The 21369-nt window shown below is 40.8% G+C and overlaps 1 protein-coding gene across 2 annotated transcripts in view; it reads right to left on the reverse strand.

Annotated features, from left to right (window-relative positions):
* Positions 1–16340: 16340 nt before the first annotated feature.
* Positions 16341–21369, reverse strand: part of arb2a (ARB2 cotranscriptional regulator A) — a 143481-nt gene continuing 138452 nt past the window's right edge. For both annotated transcript variants that reach the window (XM_068703747.1, XM_068703746.1), the window contains one exon: positions 16341–18770. In XM_068703747.1, the coding sequence (XP_068559848.1) occupies positions 18610–18770 (161 nt within the window). In that variant the 3' untranslated portion in view covers positions 16341–18609. The remainder of the gene's footprint in view (positions 18771–21369) is intronic.

Consider the following 21369-nt stretch of genomic DNA (forward strand, 5'->3'; position numbering starts at 1 on the left):
ATAATAATTAGCTGTTAAGTTAATTCAATTTAGGGGAAAGTTGAAGCCAGCTAACCTGTTGCTCATGGTCCAACCATAACAGCAACCTCAATACTTTGATACTATCCCATGAGTCCCTGCAGCATTTCATCCCATAATAATCCACCCTCTCCAAAAATGTAAACAGACCAACACTGGGAGTCATTGAGAGATCTGAACAAGCAAACTGAATTTAATTACTGTGTTCATTTAATAAATTCAGATACGTTTTAATAGACATCCCAACAGTCTGATTATGTCAACATATGGGAGGCCATGCAGCAAGGCCCGGGCTTACATACCTGATAACGCCTGGGCTTTTCGGTAATATTTACGGCTTCTCTTTCTAATACACTCCAGATGGTGTGTGACGCTGCCACCGCAGTCACCGAGCCCCTCAATTTTTACTCAGCAGCATTTTGTTGCAATTACATCAACGCTAAGACAGAATTTATTGGTGACCCATTTTCGCTGCATTGTATGCAAAAATAAAAATATAAAAAAGTAAGGGAATAAAAAAGTTTGGGGCCACTAGTGAGCTCTGCTCTATGTGCATGCGAAGTTTTCTTTTAAACTTCTCTGAAGTTTACTCTTAAGTTTAAAAAAAGTAAATGTCCACACTTCATGGTTTGATGGATTAATATGTTATGAAGACAAAACACACAGAGCTGCATTCATGCCTGACCAATCTTTGTTGTAGCCTGTGAGTTTTTTTCAGCCAGTCACTCAAGCAGAATAATGCGTGTAAAGATATAATCCACTGAGCCTATACCCTCAGTAGTCCTTTGCTATATTATCCTATGACAATGAATTGGCAAGCTTTTTAGCAGGTATCAAACCACTCCACTAAACACATGTGAATGTCATTTGCCAAGGATTTGCTTAATAGACTCATTCCGTTTATATTTTATGACTATGTTAGGTTTACTATGACATGATACAAGCTGTGTGTGTCTGTATGTCGTTTTTTTTAATCTTAGCGCGTTTGTGCAAATACTCATAAAACTGTTGCCTGAAAATAGCATGAAAAAAATCAAATCATAAACAAATGGGATTAGTTTACATCTGGCGTGACAAATGTCTGTGAAGCTGCAGACCAGTCAATAATAAACTCACATATATTAAGACATTGTTATCTATCTATCCAATCACTGACTGTTGTGTTATGGGTTGTTTTACTGTTAAAGTTGAAGTTTGTATTGTTACTATCTGTGTTTACCTTGATTGCTCAGAGAGGCTGCTGTACGTCTATTATGATTGACTGAAACGATGCATTGAAGGGTATTTTTCATCTTTGCCACGGGGAACCGCTCCTTACAGTGGTAAGGTTTCCTATTGAGTCCCTTTAGTCTCTCTCTCTCTCTCTCTCTCTCTCTCTCTCTCTCTCTCTCTCTCTCTGCCACCTTAGAGGGCATGCAGCATGTTGATAAATACATGTCTTTTTTCCCTCTTACTCAGCACCATCCATCAAATGTATGTCCATGTTACACTGCTGTGCTAAAGGAAGGGAGGGGTGCCAGTAGTTGTGCAGTAACGCACTCTAAATCATCAACAAGGGATGCATGGCTCCCTCTACATACTAAAAAATGACTCGGAACAGTCGCGCTGTGTTCTGGTCCTGTTAACGTGTTGAATTGTCTTAAGTCAGACCATGCCTGGGTAATGCTGTTTGGAGATTTAGAAGTGTTTTTTGCTGTGCTCTGTGGGTTAATAACCTCTTCACGCCCTATAACCACTGTTTTGATCCTAGTAATACGTTGGATAGAGCATTTCTCTGGCTTGCCCACGGCTTGGACCACTCTACAGAAGACAAGTCGCCCTGTGGTTGCAAACTCTTTGTGGCCCCACATACCGCCGCTGTGATTATAGAAGTGCCTCTTCTCCCTTGTTAAAGGAGCAAAGCTCTAATCTAGCCTGTGTCGCCCCCAAAGACAGCGTGCTATAGTGAAAATGAGCGTGCATGAGCGCAAGCGCGCGTGCGGGGAAAAAAGTGAGTGGGGGTCGGTAGGAGCGAGAAAAGAGGGGGAGAGAAGGGTGGGAGAGAGGGAAAGCAAAAAGGTGGGGGGGGGGGGGGGGTTAAAACGGAGTGGCCCTGTCCTTTTGAGTGACACGACCCCTCTCTTCTCTTCAAAGGCCATGCAGAAATAAACGCATCTCATTTGAATGGCGATTCTTTTTATGGGGTGGTATTTCACAGCCAATATTTCTGGAATAGGAATGTGTATTTTTTCTGCAATATTGAATTCGGGTATGGTTCTGGTGGCGAGGTATTCAATATTCCCATCTCTCCACATGCAGCATTCTGCAGTCAGTGTGGTATTTTGACGATGACTACGCCACCAACACCACCACCTCCTGCACCCTCCCATCCCGTCCAAATGCATTTGCATCCGCTGATGATATCAGTAAAGAATTGCTGGCATCGTATGAGGCAGGGTGGGGGAAGAAGGCTTATTTGGATAAAACTGGACCGCAGAGTGGACACGGCCCTAAAGGTCAGTCGCCCATTCATGTCAAGGTGGCAGGGGGTGTGTGTGTGTTGGGGGGGGAGGGGGGTCGGCATGGAATTGCCAAAGAGGCTTATTTGAAAGCGGGCGTATATTTGAGGCAAGGGAATGAAAAGGACTGGACCACAAAGCTCGTCATACTTCAAATACGCCCCGTCACATCTTCACTCATTCCTTTCCATGCAGGCGGCGGGTATATAAGGAAGGTGGGGTCTCAGTACTATGGCACGACCTGCAGAACATGCAGCAGAAAATAAAACATATGGACGACAAGGTGGATCATAGAGGTTTAGGTGAACAAAAGAAAGAGTTTCCAATGTTGTCCTTAGTTGTACCCTCTTATTTGGGCAAGTATAATGCTGGATTATTTTCATTAAGGAGACCAGTGCGGTTGTCAGAAGTCTTCTCGCGGGGTTGTGTACAGCACCATAATGCTGAAGAGATAGAAAACATGTATGAAAAGGCTCTTTATAGTACCAAAATAGGGCTTTGCCAAAGAGCAAGCCTATAATTTTCTGATTAAAAGCTACTACAATTTTGGTACAAGTGCAGAATGTCAAGGATTCACTTGTAAAGAGAGCAAAGAGAAGACAAAACGGAAAAAAGTGTGAATATAGTGTTATAACGCCATGCATGTTCTTAGAAAAGTAGGCAGTATGTCATAATATAATTTGAAATATTTGTTATATATATATTTAAATAAGAATAACCTTATTTTACATGAATCTTGGATTTTAGTTTTTTTATGTAATAAATCACCAAAGACGAAAATACATCACCACAGAATAATAGATCATGTAAACAATATCACATATTGGCAGAACACGTAATAAAAGTGCAAATGTAATTTCCCATTAATTAATAAATCAATTAATGCACTCTCCTGCCGTGCATATACCTCAATTTACTTCGAGGGCACAGTCACCATACATGTGCGCACACACACACACACACACACACACACACACACACACACCTATACACGTGCACACACATACACACACACACACACACACACACACACACTTCATCATTATGTATATAAAATAAAATTAGGTGAGGTGTATTTCAGTGGGAGGAGTCACACTTTCATTATAATTATTTCTAAAACTGTATTACTGACCTGGTTATAAGTGTGCCCATGCAGCCTAAACTTTACTTTCAGCGCAGAGACTGTGGTGGCGTTATTCGAGTGAAAATTGTCACAAATGACTGGTTGTCGAGGGGCGAATGACAGGAAAACGAATATGAGAAATGTTGCCTATGACAGCTCGGTTCATATATCATTTCTAAAGCCAACGAATCACTCACATGTTGTCTTTAGTATTATTACACTTCAATATCATGTTTAAGTGATGTTTTAAAAGTGTAAATGTAGATTTATTTGACTTACCAAAGCGTACTTATTATTAGCGTATTTGCTAATTGCATTATCTAGAATTATACAAGCTTTTCATTTTACAGCACCTATTGATGAACACAATATGGTATGTTTTAACCTGTTCGGTTACAATGTGGACTAAGACAAACAACAGCATGAAGAATCCGCCGGCTGAATGAAGCACAGTGAAGCTCGATCATTTATAGCTCTGCTGCATTGATCGCGGCACTAATAGTGCTTGCGCTTCTACACTCGAGACCAGGCTTTTATCACTGTTATCATTATTACTCATCATTATTAGCCTGGTGATTATACTGTATGTGGCTATAACTGCTATTGCTGTTATTGCGCCATTATTACCAGCTCGATGTTTAAGGGAAGACGACTGTCTTTTTTATTTTTTTGGTCAAAACACCTCCCAGCAGCAGTAAAGCATCAGCAGAGATATATATATATAAATATATATAAATATATATATATATATATATATATATATATATATATATATATATATATATATATATATATATATATATATGGAGTTGTATCGTTTGCTTTAACGCTGTGATGGAGCTTGAACGTGATAGTATCTATTGATTTTGTCAAGAGGGGGAGTCACCTGCCGCCCTTCCCCTCCCTCACCCACTTTGACATTAAAAGTTCTGCCATTTTCAGCTTGACCACTGATCTGCTGGTTTGCCTTCGTGACCCCTCGGATGCTAATTAAAGTTGAATCCGGTGGAAAAATTAAATAAAAAGCAGCACACGTAACACTAACTATTTAATCGATTTCGGTTGGAACGTATATTAATCTTGTGCAAACGGCGATCTGGCATAGCATGCACGGCGGGACTGGGATCGCGCTACAGCATGCAAGACACACAAAGTTTTAAGGGTTTGAGAGCGCTAAACCGCGGCGCTTTGTTGTGGCGTCCCTCTGAGCCCCTGTGTACGTAAAGACAGCCTCTCCGTCTCAGACCCCAGTAAGCTGTTATTGTTTCTACCTTTGTTTGCTAGATGGCGCTCTGCGTTGTGGGACCCTCTGACACAAGAACCGCCTCAAACCCTCTCTCTCTCTCTGTCTCTCTCTCTCTCTCTCTCTCTCTCTCTCTCTCTCTCTCTCTCTCTCTCTCTCTTTCCTCAGCTCTGCTCTCAGCGTCCAGAGTCCACCGCTCAGCGCAGAGCAGCTTTTCCAGGGCCATTTTTTAACCGCTGCAAACGACTCTAATGCAACCGCTGCGGCGACTGTGCGTTGTAGTGTAATAGGGGAGTTTTATAATTGCACTATCCTATGGCGACTGACATTTCTGTTTGTTTTGTTAAGCTGCGGAATCACATCGATTAAAACCAGCGATCAGCAATGCATTTAAATTTGAATGTAAGCTGATAATAACACAGACTATCGCACACTATTTGGGCTTTAGATAATTAATTGTTTGTTTAAGCGATGTAACGTTGCAGAATATATACACTAATTCAAATTTAAATTATGTTGAAAGGAATATAAGGACTTTAATTATCCATGTTCAAATAAATAATGTCTTATTAATTTCAGTAAAGATAGGCAAACAGAGAATTAAGTTTGATTACAAAACCAATACAGCAGAAATTTAAAGCAAGAATAAAATCTTTTGAATTAACTGTTAACTACTGACACAGTGTTGAAGGCTGCTTCAGGTCCAGCAGCCTAATGCAAAAACAATGTATTATTCGCGTTAAAAACTAAAGAAAAAAAATTAACCTTCATACATTTTTTTTTAATATTTTTTACCAATCCAACGATCATCTGTCTGAGTTTATAATCTGTTTTAGATTGGTTGCAACCCAGGAGAAAAAAAGGTCCATTGTATTGTTTGCTGAGTGGCTCACTCTGCTCTAAGATATACTGCTGCAGTTACACTTTCACTAAATAGCGGCTTGTCGGTGTCTGACGTTGATGAATGTGTTGGAGACTTGGAGAGCCTTTTACAGCTGTCTTTAAAAGCGCCGTGGCCCCAGACCAGCCACAAACAGATCAGGTGCAGGAGCAGTCAATGACAAAGAAACACGCACGTTACACACGTTTGGAAAGAGCCATTTCTGCAAGGAAAATTCAATTCTGTAAACGTTTTATTTTTTTTAAATCGAGGGAGCTTTTCGGTTGACTTTTGTAAATTGAAACAATAACCTGCTGTAGCCTAAATTATTTAAAGATGCGGTGGTTTGAGATAAAACAAAGAAGTGTTCGGTTTAATCTTTTCATGAAAATGTATTTTAGTTTAAGTTAGTAGTTGTGTTGCTTTATTACGATCACCAACTGCCAACCGTGTCTTTAAATCATCTTTTAATTTGACAATAGATCACTTGGCAGATCCAGAGAATGGATTTCCTCTTATGTGGCTGAAGATAAACGCAGTATAAGTGCAGCCCATGTGGGCTGTTAATGTTGGTTTTGGCTTTTTTTCCCCCTCACTGTGGCTCCATTTATTCCTCATATAAAGACATCTGAAATACGAATGGAAACTCCAGTATTATAATGTTGAGCCAATTGAAATATTATATGGGAATTAAACGTTGGTTATGTTTTGAGTATGGCAGCTAATGTCGGTAAGTAGTGTATTTATAGTTGAGAAGGATGCATTATTGTATCGACTGTATCATTAGGTGAAGTGCTCAAACTGTTAGAATGGATAGACGAGGACAGGAGGGCTTCAAGGAAGACATGAACAAGAAACTTTTGAGCACAGACTTTTCGGGATTGGAATCTTGCTGGGACCTTCTAGTTTAAAGAAAGTCTCTCTACCCACAGGCAAGGTTTCATTGTTGATTGAGCTGTATTACCCATTCGTCCTAGTCACCCCCTCCAACACACACACACACACACACACACACACACACACACACACACACACACAGTCACACTTCCTCCCCGTTGGATCCTGGGTGGCGTGGCACAGCAGGTTCGCTTGTACTGTATACGGGGCTTATCCACCTGCAGCCCCCAGAAGACACAAACTCAGTCATGCTTCACCTCATTCCCTCCTCCAAATCCACGTCTTCTCTTACTGCTATTTACACGAGTTGGCCTACACTTTGCTAACACATTATTAGCGAGAGGGGGAGAGAGGGAAGCAGCATTTCAATTATTTTTTTCCCCGAACAATGGGCATGAGGCCGTCATACATTTTGAGTGTTTGAGTAAGGCTCTCTTGGTATTTGTTTTCCTCGACTTAACAAGCCATCATCTCACACATGCATATAGAATTGAAATTGCTGAGAGATCCCGCAGGCTAAGGGCGGGTTGCGGGTTCAATTAAGGCGGAATAATGCATTGGGACAAAGCGTATATGACCTCGATTGAAATTGATCAGAAAACGCATTCACCAAAAAACACACAGTAGCCCCTTTGTTTTGACTTAATGTTGCCTCTTTGTATCTGCACTGAGGCCTATTTGCCTGTCTGAAATCGCAAGCTACTTTGATTTTGGAAATCATTCCAATGCCTGAATATAAAGCTTATAATTTAATACCACCCAACCTATGTCTAGACTAATTCACTCATTTTTTTTGACATATCTTTATTTCCTTCCTTAATCGAATTTGCCACATTTAAGCCGGTGTGTGGATTTTGAGGCATAAGCAGCCATTTGGGCTCCATCCATGAAATGACAGAGAATACGAAGGTTTGTCATAATTTCTTAAGTAGAAAACAAGATATTTCGCCGCCACAGTGGGATTTTAACGAATTAGAATATCTCACTGCTTGCCTGTGATAAAACGGTACAGGATTGAGGCGCTCGCTTGTTAAGTAACTTGCTGTCAGTATAGTTAGCAGTGCTCTGATATGGACGGTGGCTGCAGAGCCTCGTCTCTTGGGGTTTTAATTAACAAGCTGTCTCAAAGCTGTAGAGCTCCATCAAACAGCCTCTCTCTCCCTCTCTTTCTCCACCAGTAAATCCCCCTCCCGTCGGTGCCGTGGGCTCTTTCTCAAACTTTAGACATTCTGGTTCCCAAATCAACTTGTTACCACAGTATGTGCACCAGCTGATAGGGTGTAACTACTCCGAGAACATTTGCAAAATATAAATTGCTTGTTTTCTCTTTTTGCTTAGCATCTATTTTATTCACCAGACGTCCACATACTGTACATGTTCTGCTGGGTTTGACTTCAAGCCTGACTGGTGCATGAAGAACTGTTGCTTTTCTCTGATGCTGGTGGGATAGTGAGAAGACTTTTTACAATCTGTTGAAGTGGATGGATTCTTTCAATCTGCTTCACAAATGTTAGATCCACCTTTAACACATGCAAAGTATGTTCTGAATGATCTTTAAGCAATAACCCGGTTTTTAAATATATTGATTAGAAAAAAACAGTGGTGGAACACCACTAAGAGAAATGTTTTACTTTGTACTTCATTTACTTGGCAATTGAAGTTACTAGTAAACAAATTCAGATTTTACATACAAAAGATATAATAGATTGTGTTATGTTGCATTGTTACAGTTACAATAGTTACAATTAACCAACAGTAGCCTTAAATGGTTAGCATGAGCTCCACCTCAACCAACTACAACTATAAAATGCCACTCAGACACATGCATCAGCCATAATGATGCAGTTAACATTCCTGATACTTTCAGTGTGTTTTATTAATAATACTTGTGTACGTTTACTTATATGATATTTTCAATGCAGGACTTCTCCTTTAAATGGGAGTGTTTTTTAAATTGCAGTATATTACTTGCTCAACTACTTCAAAACGTTTATTTAAGGATAGGTGACCCTCGGTTTCGATATCACCAGACTAATATGGGCAGTTTAGAAATCCACTTAAATTAATTTAGTTGACTACATGGTATTAAACTGGAGGAAGTCATACAAGGACGGACAGGCCCATTAAGGATAACACACATAAAATAAAGTCTTTGTGTAAGCCTGACTGAGTATTGTTTACATAGGCGGTTGGCTCAACAGCCAATGTAAACCGCCAACCTCCTCTTGTATTACAGAGTGTAAGCACTGGTTTCAGAGGAGATTTGTCTCTGGTAAAAGAAGCAGAAATCTCTCTCTCTCTCTCTCTCTCTCTCTCTCTCTCTTTCTCTCTCTCTCTCTCTCTCTCTCTCTCTCTCTCTCTCTCTCTCTCTCTCTCTCTCTCTCTCTCAGCCTATAGTAAAGTTGGTGCTGGGCTCCCACCGTGGCCCAGACGGGGGTAATTTGATAGCAAGGCAAGGTCAAGACAGTGCGCTGTCCATGGTGCTGCGGCGGGGCAGGCTGGATGTTATCATCAAATTAGACAGGACAAGTTTCAAATCGATGCCACCCCCGGATGTCTGGAGACCGCCAGCAGTTGGAGTTAAAGTCCTAACAAGTCCCCCCTGACAGGTCAACACCTCAACACAAACACACACCTCTGATGCTGCAGCCTACAGGTCAGCGGCGCTGTGTTGGCGAGATAAGCACCAATCCCACTGAAGCCTCTAAGTGAAATATAGCTTTAGGTCCACTGTTATTCTGCGGGCTCCGCATGAAACTCAGGCAGCTGAGGCTGGATATCGTGGTTTTATAAAAAAAAAAATTCTACACTTGAAGTTCTTGATTTGACAGTATTCATGTATCTGTTTGTGAGGTATATCAAGGCCCAGACATATTCACTCACTCACATATTGGTTTACAATAAAATCCATGCACTTATTGAAGGTGGAACGTTTAGGTTAAAGCAGTTTTTTTGGTTAATTTATTAAACTGGAATTTTAATGGTATGAATATGAAATATAGTAGACATAAATGTTGCACGGTAAGTAGCATAAAAAATAGTTTTTCATCTTGACAAGATCAAAGAATGATGCTTTATGTATCTTTTTGATCCATAAAATACAAAAAGAAAACTTTTATTAGTAATTGTCACATCAAACACGATGTCATTATGGACTTACTTTCTTTTGCACGACAGTTGTCTGAAATTAGTTGCATTTAATTCGTTACAGATTCTGCAAAAAATAGAAAATATCTTAGTTTTAATTAGGTACGTTTTTTAAAATTAATATTATTGTATTCAGACTGAAATAAGTGTTTCTAAAGAACATAACCTTTTGCATCTGCAATTCATAGGTTTGCTTCAAGTTCTCTACAAAGAAAATAGTTTAAAAATGTATGACAATGTAATTCAATTATATCTTTATTTTTTTATTTTAATCATATGTCTCGATTTAACTTCTCGTTGTATACTAAATAATGAAATATTTGAATAACTCGACATTGTTCGAATAGTAAAAAAGGAAAAGCTGCACTTTACCTTTGCATTATATCACAGAATAAATGGCATTAGTAACAAAGCATTTGTGAAAGATCAGAAGTGAATGAGTTGAGAGGGGATCTCTCAGAGAGAAGGGAAGAGGGCACTGATTAGAGCTGCTGCCAATCTGTCACCACCTGACAGCTTTTGCTGCAGGGATAAACAGCAATAAAGTCGAGTTGGCCGCTGTGTCGTTAACTTCACACACACTATCACACGCGCACAGCTCGCCACCGGAGGAGCAGGTAAATTCACTCAACTCCTCACAGGACCCGCTCGCCTATCATCGCCTCTGTCTCCCTCCCTGCATGTCAAACTACCCCTTCCTCCCGTCCTTCCTCCGTCAAACTCTCCTCTTTTCATCCTCCCTGCTGACTCAGGTAGCGAACACAATGAGGACCTCAGCGACTAGAAAGAAAGCTATTCAACCGGATGGAGAGATTGTGGACGGGAGAGAGACAGCGAAACGTTATATTTGAATGGCTGATAAAGAAATGAAATAGATGGGAACAAAGTCTAAGCCGTTGGGATGGGAAGGAGGGGTTAGGCATCAGACAGCAAGCTGCAAGGTGACTGCAGGCCCTTTAATAACACAAGTATATTAACTCGCTTAACCACGGAGATTCAAAATGAACCCAACTTCACTTAAGGGGCCTCGCAAACCATGAAATGCACATCAAAACATACACCTGGCAATCCCACCACCTATATTCCTCCAAGCCCGCTCCCCCCTCTCTCTATCCGAGCTGTCTGTCATGGTGTGGCCCGGCTAATTTGAGTTCATTGGATGGCAATAATTTCATTTAGACCTTCATCTCTTTTTGGGCTGGATGTAATGAGGATGCAGGGTGCTGCCAGTGAAAGGCCGCTCCCACAGTAATAATAACTTGGATCATATTCTTACCGCACGCACCGCCGTGTTTATCCTCGGAGGGCTGCGTCCACATGATGAAACTCATCTATAATGTGTGATTTAATATCGCGTTGCACTCTGTTTTTTTTCCCAGAGATTTTAAGCCAAAAAGAGAGAAGACAGTGGGCAATAGCGTGGTTTAGCTCAGAAGGTGCACTGAAAAAATTGTTTTTTAAAACACATCTCTCAGTCTATATTGAACTCTTGAGTTATTTGTTATTTGTTATATTTCCAAATATTTAAATAAACAACATTTACCGAACAAGGGGAAATGAAACAGGGAATACTGACTTATTTGACACTCTGACAGATGTAATAACTTTTTACGTTTTCAGAAAACATATTTAAGATAAATATGTATGTATATATAATATGGGGCTGATGATTCTTTAACAGACAAAGGCAGTGTGTAACCGACAATTAATCGATATCTCACCAACTCCAATGCGATATTGATTTAGAGAGGATTGTACGTTAAGGATTTTTGGAAATACCTCGTTATTTTGTTGCTTTGAGTGCAAGAAAATATTGTTTCATATACAGCTGACCTCCTTCGATTTATTATGGTCGTTTAAAATAAGACTGAGCACTTAGTTTTTTCTCATGGATGAAAAGACAGTTCTGGAGTTGTTGTTAGATACAAAGATGGTTTGTAAGGAGAATGAATCGCCTTTTCTTTCTACAAAATGTACTTTGAGCCACTTTCCGATGAAAACTCCACTTTGCCTTTTTCAGACTATCAGTAAACTTAAAAAAAACTATGAATACAATCCCATAAAGATATTTTTTTGTATCTTCGTATAAGATTATTTTGTGCATAGTCTTAACTACAACCACTTGCATTTTCGATTTGATATTTCTTTGTATAATTGTATTTTTATTAAATCCATTTAGATATTCTCCAAAAGCGTCTATGATAACGGATTATCCTGGAATTATGAATTCATTATTTTGTTTTTCGTTTAAATGAAATTAATATACTTGGTCACCTGTTAAGAAATATAATGCACATTAGGATTTATACAGTATATTTACAATTTAAAACAAGACATATATATTTTATAATTTCATATAATTTATTATGATATTTTAGTACAGTGTATAAGCTCGGTCGATAAGGAATTTAAGTAGAAATATCAACTTAAGAGAACACATAAAAGTGACAGTATATTTTATTATTTATGATGATAATGATTTTTGCTTATTAGTTCTCTGTTTACAAACACCATTTTTATTTTGAATCGATGGGTTGAAAAAAGAAAAAAACTTTTTAAAAGGTCATGCTGTTAATCGTTGAAAAAGAAAAAGAAAGACACAATAAAACAACTTGGGAATAGTTCACACGTGAGTCTGAGATCAGCAGAAGCACATTCACGCTCCTTTCAACTTTTTATTTGTATTATGAAGAAATACTTGGAGAAATTGTATTATTATTATTGCATCACAATGAACGTTATTTTGGCTGACCAATTGCGCACATCTTAGAAGAAGACACAAGAAAACACAGACATACACGTGTTGAATTAAAATTGGCATTTGTCGATACGCTATTTGAAATCTGACGAATTACAGAGTGCTACACATTATTGCTCTTAAATGTTCCGATATCCAGTGACATTTTAGAGCCGGAGAAAGGCCCGATCCCAGGCCTACCGAGAGCCCCTTCATCCTGACTGCCATTCATCAAGACAAAATGACCAATTTTCCCCAGCAAGCCGTCGGTGGCCTGTTAAACTAGGCCAATGAGCTGTTATACCTCCTTTCCTGCTTCCTTCATCATTGGTTGCCTAACACTGCTTCACTGAAATCATCAGAGTATAGCCCCAAATCTTAAAAGTCAGAGCCCATTCTTCAAATGTATTGCATTTCAGAGGGTGTTTTTTACTGCAGGAGTCCTTAGGCCAGCAGAGTATCAGAGGAGGTATAATTGAGGGGGCGGTGAGGGGATAGAGTAGCGGTCCGCCTGAAAGCTGCCATTAAAGCCAAATGGACTGAACACCGTAAAACGGCTATGCCAACAGCTGTCCCACAATCGGTGTCTTATATGCCAGGATCCTCAAGCACGCACCACACACACATTAGACCATGCCGCTGATGTAGTGGCTACTTAGAAGTATTATACAGAAAACCTGAGAAAACAAAACACCAACGAATAACCACAGGAATCTCCCGGTAGGCTAATATTCGTATTATGTTCATATTTGACTTCAGCCTAGTTGTGCTTCTTGGTGATTTGGGTCTCTGAAAGCATTTTTTTTTACCTCTCTACAAGCCTGACTCTTCTTATAATAACCGGGGGAATTGCAATTTTTGCTGGAATAGCCGATTTGCTTTGCATATTTTCACACATGATAGTCCTTTTTCATAGGAGCCCCAAGACAGGTGAGACCAAAGGGAGAGGGATGACGGGTCACCCTATATGTTCCTGCGTGTGTGCGCGCGAAGAGGGAAGCTCAGGACATCAAAAAACAAGCCTTGCACAAGTTCTCCTTTGCGTGAATTTGCTTCAAAAACTTTAATGCTCCGTGTATATATAGATAGATAGAGAGAGAGAGAGAGAGAGAGAGAGAGAGAGAGAGAGAGAGAGAGAGAGAGAGAACTCGCATATGAAATGACTCATATCATTAAACAGATATAAATTAAAAGTATGCACATTTGCATGTTTATGGGGATTCTTGTATCCCTTAAGAGGCCCAACACCTGTGCCCAGACCGCATCTCTCTGCACCTTCCTGGCCCCGAAGAATAAAGTCCAGTCACAGTCTTTCCTAAATGTGATGTCTGTCGTCTCAGTCTGCGAGTCCTTATTAGAATAGAGAAGGGGAGAGGCGATTGAAGAGGAGTTGTTTCCACTGGATTAAATGGTTTCTCTGCAAGTCAATGAATATGTAATGATGTCTAACGAAACCGGCCAGTGAGTTCTGTGCTCTGGTACACAGGCCCTATATTAAAGACCTCTTCTGCTGAGTAAAAACACAGTATAGAGCCGGGACAGAGAAAAGAGGGGCAGAATAGGGGAAGGGGAGAAGGGATACAATCTTGAATGCAACTCCAAGCTTAAGCCAGACATTCTCCCTCAGTCAATGGATGAAAAAGTATTTGCTCACGGACTGAGAGTGGCAGAGAGTCTTTCTTGAAGCAAGGGGGGGGGGGGGGGGGGGGGAATTTACATTTTTTAAACTGCTTTGGAAATATTGTTTCTGATAAGCAGTCATGCCAATAAAGTAATTGAATTGATTTGATAGAGAAGGGGCGAGAAGGAGAGAAAGAGAGTTCCTCCACTATGATTGTTTAAGATATTTCTCCCTTAGTATACCCGATAAAACATTGATTGTTGCAGTTAGTTGACCCGTAAAATGTGGGGGTTAGTTTTCTCTTCTGAGCTGAGCATATAATTATGCAAATAGTGATCTGACAGTGATCCGCTGGAGGAGTGCTGAAGGAGGGGGGGGGGGGGCTGTCAGAGGGGGGACATACCAACTTTGCCTGGTTCCTTTGGAAAGAGTTCATCTTCTGCATATCAGAGTGGGCCAGCGCGAGCAAGCGTGACAACAACTCTCTTAAAGTAAAAATTGAAATATCAGGCTGTGGCAGCACAGGGGTTCCCCTACTTTTTCATGTCAAGGGCTCTACTCCACCCACCCACTCCTCCCCAACATTTGTCATTACAGCACAGACCCCCCATTTGGCAGGGTTTCATCCTAAAGCTCCGCAGCTGATGCTATTTTCTGTTGTAGATATGAATCTGTGTGGAGCTGTCTGTAACTGTCTGTACGACAATAGCTGGGAGAGTGAAACCTATAATCAAATCAGTCATACCTATTATAGATTCACACGCTGCGCTAACTTCTAGCGAGTAAAAAGACAGACGCAGACTGTTTCTCGTTTGGTTAGGGGATCCCTCCTCGGGAAACCACCAAGAGGAGCCTCAACCAGCACCCCGGAGGCACGAGGAGACCTTGGCTGTCTTTAGAAGTGTGGAGACAGCTAAACGTGACAAAGTCTTCAATCTGAATACACAGGGCGCTCAGAGAATCACGTGACGATAACTGGGATATCTAAATGCTTAGAAACAGGATTACAGAGGAGCACATTTGGAAACTCCAAAACTCTTGACGCAGTTTTGATCTAAACTTACTTTAAACAACGTCTTATGTTGCCGTAAAATAGAAATAGCCTAGAAGCTATTGAACAAGTCTTAAAGCATCAAATAATTCCTGGATTCATTTTGCTGTGTATTAGTCGCCTGCCTTTGATGATCACTGTCTGGAGGTCATAATTTGTGGTACCACCACATCATTGTTTTGGAAAACAAAGCAGGTTATTTTATTTAACCGTGACAATTTACACTAATACAGGACATTTTTCTTTCTCAATATCAGAGTGTTGTTAAATGAGATACTTTTTAGGACGTTCTAAACACATTTGTAGATCAGAAAGTTGTGTAATGTGTGCCCGTGCGTGTATGTGTGTGTGAGATTGAATGCCTCTCTTTAATCAGTGGCCTGACACGGTGTGAGGGGGACTCGCCTGGTTCCACTTGTTGTTCAGGGGTTAATGGAAAAGATTTCTAAAGATTTATTGAGGGGGCGTTTAATGACCTGATCGGTTTCACCGTGTGAAAACAAATGATGCCGTAAAACCTCGCTGAGTTGGAGGGGGGCTCACTTTGCCAAAAGTAATGACCAAAAAGAGTGGAATTACTGTTTATAGTTTGTTTTCCTTTTGACACACTTAGTGACTTACTTACTCACTCACTAACGATACAATCAGTTTACACATAGTGCTCTCTTTCGGAGTAGCCTGGCCTATAGGACAACTTTTAAAATGTCAAACTTTTATCTACCGCTTAACTTAAAAAAAAGAAAGAAATAATGCTAAATTGGTGGTTTGAACTGTTTAGAAACATGACAAAAGACACTAACACTGGCTGATTGTGTGGCAGCAAATGAATGCGAGTTGGTCTTACCTCTCGGTTAGATTTCATAGAAGTCATGTGAGATGATGACTTTTGATTTTTCACTCATAGCTCGACTTTCTCGTCCCGCTGCACTCGCTTTACACTTTCGGCCACATCTCTGTCTCTCTTCGGTTCAATCGCACCTGACTTCTAGTACTGCTGATATATTTTTACACACATTCCTGATGTGCGCTGTTCTGCACCAGTAACATAGCCTACTTCTGCAAGAAAAACACGAGGGAATAAAAAGCAAAACGAAAGAAAAATCAACAACACAATAGGAACATATGTACAGTTTAAAAAGCAAGATGCAAAAGTTCATTTTATTTGGTTTCGACAGGTTTAATAGGTTAATTGCAACAATTAAAATCAACTTTAAAATCATTTTAAGACAGCCGTTTAAAACCAAGACGGGTCAAAAGAGAATGAAATAAACATAACAAAAATATGTGACCCGGCAGGACACTCGTGGTTTCATATAATCCAAAGACTTATGCGATAAAAACAAAACAGCCCTGTTCCTTAAACCAATATAACATATACACCATCTGCAAAATATAGAGACTTGAGAGTAATTGACAAAATTAGTCCCCTTTTATTTGCAGGCTGTGCTTTGGATTTGGGCTGCTCTTACATCTTTAGTTTCATTCACATATGGCTTGCTGGATATTATTAAAAACAGTGAACATAGTCTTGTTTATTCCTAAGGCAACAATATACAAATTATGGAGAGAAAAATGAACTGATTGTAGCTGAAAAGCAGAAAGATGAGCAATGGTATCTTGAAACGAAACTCATCAAATCAAATAATAAGCAAACTTCTTTGCTAAAACCTGGAGAGATCTGAATCAAATTAAAAGGAAATTAGGCCTGCAACCATCAGCCACAGTTGTCTCATTACAGCGGAAAGATAATCCACAAAAGCCTTAAACCATAGACACAGGACAGGAGAGGCAGGATTTCACAGTGTAAAAGTTAAACAATGGGAACTATTTGAAGTAAAAAAAAAAAAGGTATATATTTGAGAATGTGTCTAAGGTATCATAAGATTTTGTATCCGGTTTGAGTTTTTACTAATGTCATGACACATTAGAAATGTATTCCATTAAGCCTTGAGTGGTTTATAAAGCACACCAGCCTTGTGGAAAATTTATATCATGTTTGTGTCACAAAGGCAGATTATGTGCAGCTGAGCAGGGAGCTGACTTTGTCACTTCTAAGTACACAAGAAGAGTGCCTTGGTGGGAGGAAAAAATAGATATGTTACATTTTTCCAACATCTAAAGAAATATCATTCAGGCTTAGAATAATATTGAAATCTTGGATTTCCTGACACGTGTAAGTCGATATATTGAGGCTTTATGAGTGTTGTGAGCTGACTTCTGGCTCCTGTTAAAATGAGAAATCCCTCAAACCCATTTTGATGCTTGACTTTAAGTAATTTTAAATATGCTCAGTGTCCTGCATTTTCCATATTCAGCACAGGTTGTGTTTGTTTTATTTGTTTCATCACATTCAATCATATGGAGACATCAATTTCAAGGATATCAAATTGAAAAAAAAGATACACATTTATAGTAGAGAGAGACTCCACAGTTTTGCAAATCAATCCTAGAGATATTCTAAGTAAACACTTACAGCTCAAGTATTGGCTTAATATTAGACAAAAATCAAATAGTGTGAATGTGTGTATGAGACATTGCATTCAAATTTAGCTCAAAGTTGAGAAAAATAAATATCTTATTATAAGCACTGCAATTCCAGAAATGTTTGGCACAGCGTTGAACCACATTTTACACAAAGCTGAAGGAGAAAAGTCCAGTTTAAAAACTGACTGCATGTGCGGAGGAGTTGGGAACGAAGAAGTCATGAAAACAACTCCCTTTGTTAAAACAAAACAAATGGTCACCAGTTAAGAGTGTGTGTTCACACAAACACTTGTGGTAGGTAAGGGCACTGATCAGGCTGAAATGATATTGAACTTTAGCAGATGATACCATGATTTGAGCATGAGCATGAGCGGATGTTGGCGTAAATGCTCAGGCTTTAGGACCAGGGGGGGGAAGAGGGAGAGGCTGAGCAGTGCAGACTGCAGGGCAGGCTGGGCATTAGCTCAGTTCAGGCTGATGTCAGGACAATTAGAGGTGCACCACAGCGCATTGTACACAGCGCCTGTCAGCCTTAATCTCTGTTGCCGTGGTCCGTACCCGCAGCCAGGCCACAGCCCACGGGAAGCGCTAACACTCAAGCCCATATTGCTTTGACAGTTGCGCTCAACTAGAAGTAATGCAAAACGTTATTGTGATGTATACATGGTGACCCCGTACTCTTGTCTCTTACAACAACAAGGCTATGTGTGTGCACAGCCAGGGAGGGCTGGAAGGGAGAAATGACACTCGGGGAAAACAGTGAGAAGAGAAAGATGGAGGGACGTTAACAGAGGGAGAAGAAAAATAGCAGAGAGGATCTGGAACCTTAGCTTCCCTTTCTGCATTCCCCCTTTGATCTCTTGCAACCGCCCTCCCTCTCCTCTTGTTCACAGTCATTTTTATCGGCCCTCTACAAATCTTGGTGTTTGCTTTTGAGGGAGCTGCTGCGTGTGGTGACAATGTTGGAGGTCTCCACCGCCTCCTCGTCCTCTTTCGCCTCCAGGACCTCACTGAAGAACCTGAAGATGGAGTTGTAACTCATCCAGGAGGTCAGCTCGTGGCGCTCTGTTCCTACATGTAAAAGACCCACACATAAACATAAGCATGAGCAAGGTTTACAACATATTTGCTTACCGTAAAGCTGTAGAAAAAAGAAAGAGTACGGTGGACAGTCTGACATATTCAAAAATTTAGCTCTGCATGTTAAAAGGTTAACAAATAAACAAATACCATTAGGTGAGATTTTTGTCTCGTAAGGCTTGCCACTCTCACAATGTACTGCATTGCTCCATGAAAGTCTAAGGCCTTTTCCATGAGAGCCATGACAGCCTATGACCTACTAGTCCAAGGGGACAGTCTTAATATGTTATCCAAGTGGATACCTGATAATCAACACCACAGCACGTCCCTCTTTCCATCTCAGGCCTTCCAACAAAACCAGAGTTATGCACAATGGGGGCACTAAGCAAAACCAGTGGAGCGGTAGTCATTCATTCTAAAGGGCTGATTGAGGATAGGCAAGACAGAAGCTGGAGAGACGTAACTAGTGAGCATATCAAGTGGTCTGGCGGTGGTGGGGGGAGGCAGAAGGACTGGGTTTCCCTCTGACCTCCTCCAGGTTAGCCAGTTCCCAAAGTTGGGGTCACACTGAAGCTTGAAATCTGGTACATGCGCCTCAGGTTCCTGCTTGCCTCAGGGGTAAGGGTATCGCTGGCCAGCTTTTTAGTTGGATAGCTTGCAAACTCTCAATGGCAGTTTCTATGTTTCCCCTACGCCAGCTAGTCCGGCTACAGAACACCTCGGCTCTGCATCGAAGCATCCATGATGAGGACAGATCGTGGCTGCAGCTGTTGCCCTACTTGTCTCCTACTCCTGCTCGCTAACCGTTCAGCGAGAGCGCTAACAGATAATGGCTTGTTTCTGCCACCGCTGGCTAGCAGCTCAGCTGCTTAGCAACACAACTGTAACTGGACTTGAGAAGCCATATTGCGGTGCCCTCTTGTTTCCCAGAGGGAGAATAGGTTTGCCGCGAGATGATATTAAGAGTTTCATCCCTTGATAGATGGATCCAAGGAAAATTTACATGTGTTTACAGACCGAGGGATGAGTGAATACAAGCCTTGAAGTAATGAGTTTTCTTTTTTGAATCTTTATTTGCACAGTTGTTTTTTTGTTGGGACCTGCATTTGTTTTTAAGATAAGCAAATTTAAATGTGTCTCTACAATTTTCTCGGGAGGATAAAAAAAAAATGATAAGCTTAGTATCTGAAATCAGTTAGGGTTGTAAGAAAACAACTGGTCCCTGCAGAAAAGAGATGAAGACCACGACCCTTGTGGCTGAGTCAAATCAGTAGTACATTAAAAAATACCACTTTACTTCTGCTCCTCTCTTCAGTGCCTTTTTCCTCGTTTCTCCTGTGTACATGCGATCGGCTATAAAAAGCTAGACTAGAAGGCCACAGGGATACAATTAGGAAGCCCCTTAAAGTCTCTCTCACCATAGACAGGCCTCTGATGACCACTGCACTGACCCCATGTTTATTAGATTGACCCCTGCCTGGACGCATTAATGGAGATGGTGTGCGTGCAAGTGTGTGTTTGTGTGTATGATTGTTAGACCGGGGGTAAATGTGGGGTTTGAGTGTGGATTTTGGTTCAGTTGTTGCCGGTGGTGTGTGCGTTTGTGTAATTTGTGTGTACGAGTATGTAAGGGGTTCTCGATCACTCTGAGATAAGGGACTGTGCTGCACGCTATATAGCAAGCAGACTGCAGTCAGTGCCTTGGGTTAAATTTACTGGCCTGGCAATCATGGGAGTCAATAACCCTGCACTCTCAGTGACTCTGCTACCTGTGTAGGGTTCAACATAACACCCAACCCTGGAAAACAAAGACACAGCCCTCTCACACTTCTAATCTATCATTTATATCCAATTTGAGGCACTGTGGTCTTTTTCCACCGCCTCCATTTTCCCTGTCTTATCGGTCTCTCCCTCACTAGTGTTTTTACTTCTGTTTTGTCCTTTTTTTCTCCCGCAGAAGCGATCAATGCCGCAGCGTTCTCTCATTCACCCTGAACTGGAGGTGAACTCCTCCGGAACGCCGCCAGCCTCTCCACCCTATCCCTTCGCAGTCCGGGGTCACCAGGGGGGCGTCTCTGTGCCAATATGCAGATGAGCCTGTGCCCCTCCAATGACTCTGGTGTTAAGCTCCACCCTCTATATGGTGGAGCTCCCCCACCCCACCCAACAACACTCACACACATAGAGGCATAAACCCACTCACACACTGGCTTAAATAGGACTTTAACTGCTTACGTCCACTCTTCCTTTAATAGCCAAAGTGTGTCGAACCTAATGGATGTTGTCAAAGCTAAGATGTGACGACTGATTTAGAGGAGGACCCCCAATGACCAGGCTTCAATAACCACTAAAGACTGTGAGAGAGAGAGAATTACCTCAGCTATGCCACAAATCAAAGTAATATCTTTAAAAGATATGGAGATCGATGAAGTGTCATCTGGCTGAATCTTGTGTGTAAAGTGAACCCATAAACAGTCAATGAGTACTACTTTATCCACAATCTTAATCCCTTACTGAAAAAGTTTTTCAACTGATACCATTAATTTTTTTTTTACAAGCAATTGATTTCATGTATTGTTAAAACAAGATA

This window comes from Cebidichthys violaceus, unplaced genomic scaffold, assembly GCF_023349555.1.
Source record: "Cebidichthys violaceus isolate CVI_PGR_0920_01 unplaced genomic scaffold, fCebVio1.0.p SCAF_9, whole genome shotgun sequence".
Lineage (NCBI taxonomy): Eukaryota > Metazoa > Chordata > Actinopteri > Perciformes > Stichaeidae > Cebidichthys > Cebidichthys violaceus.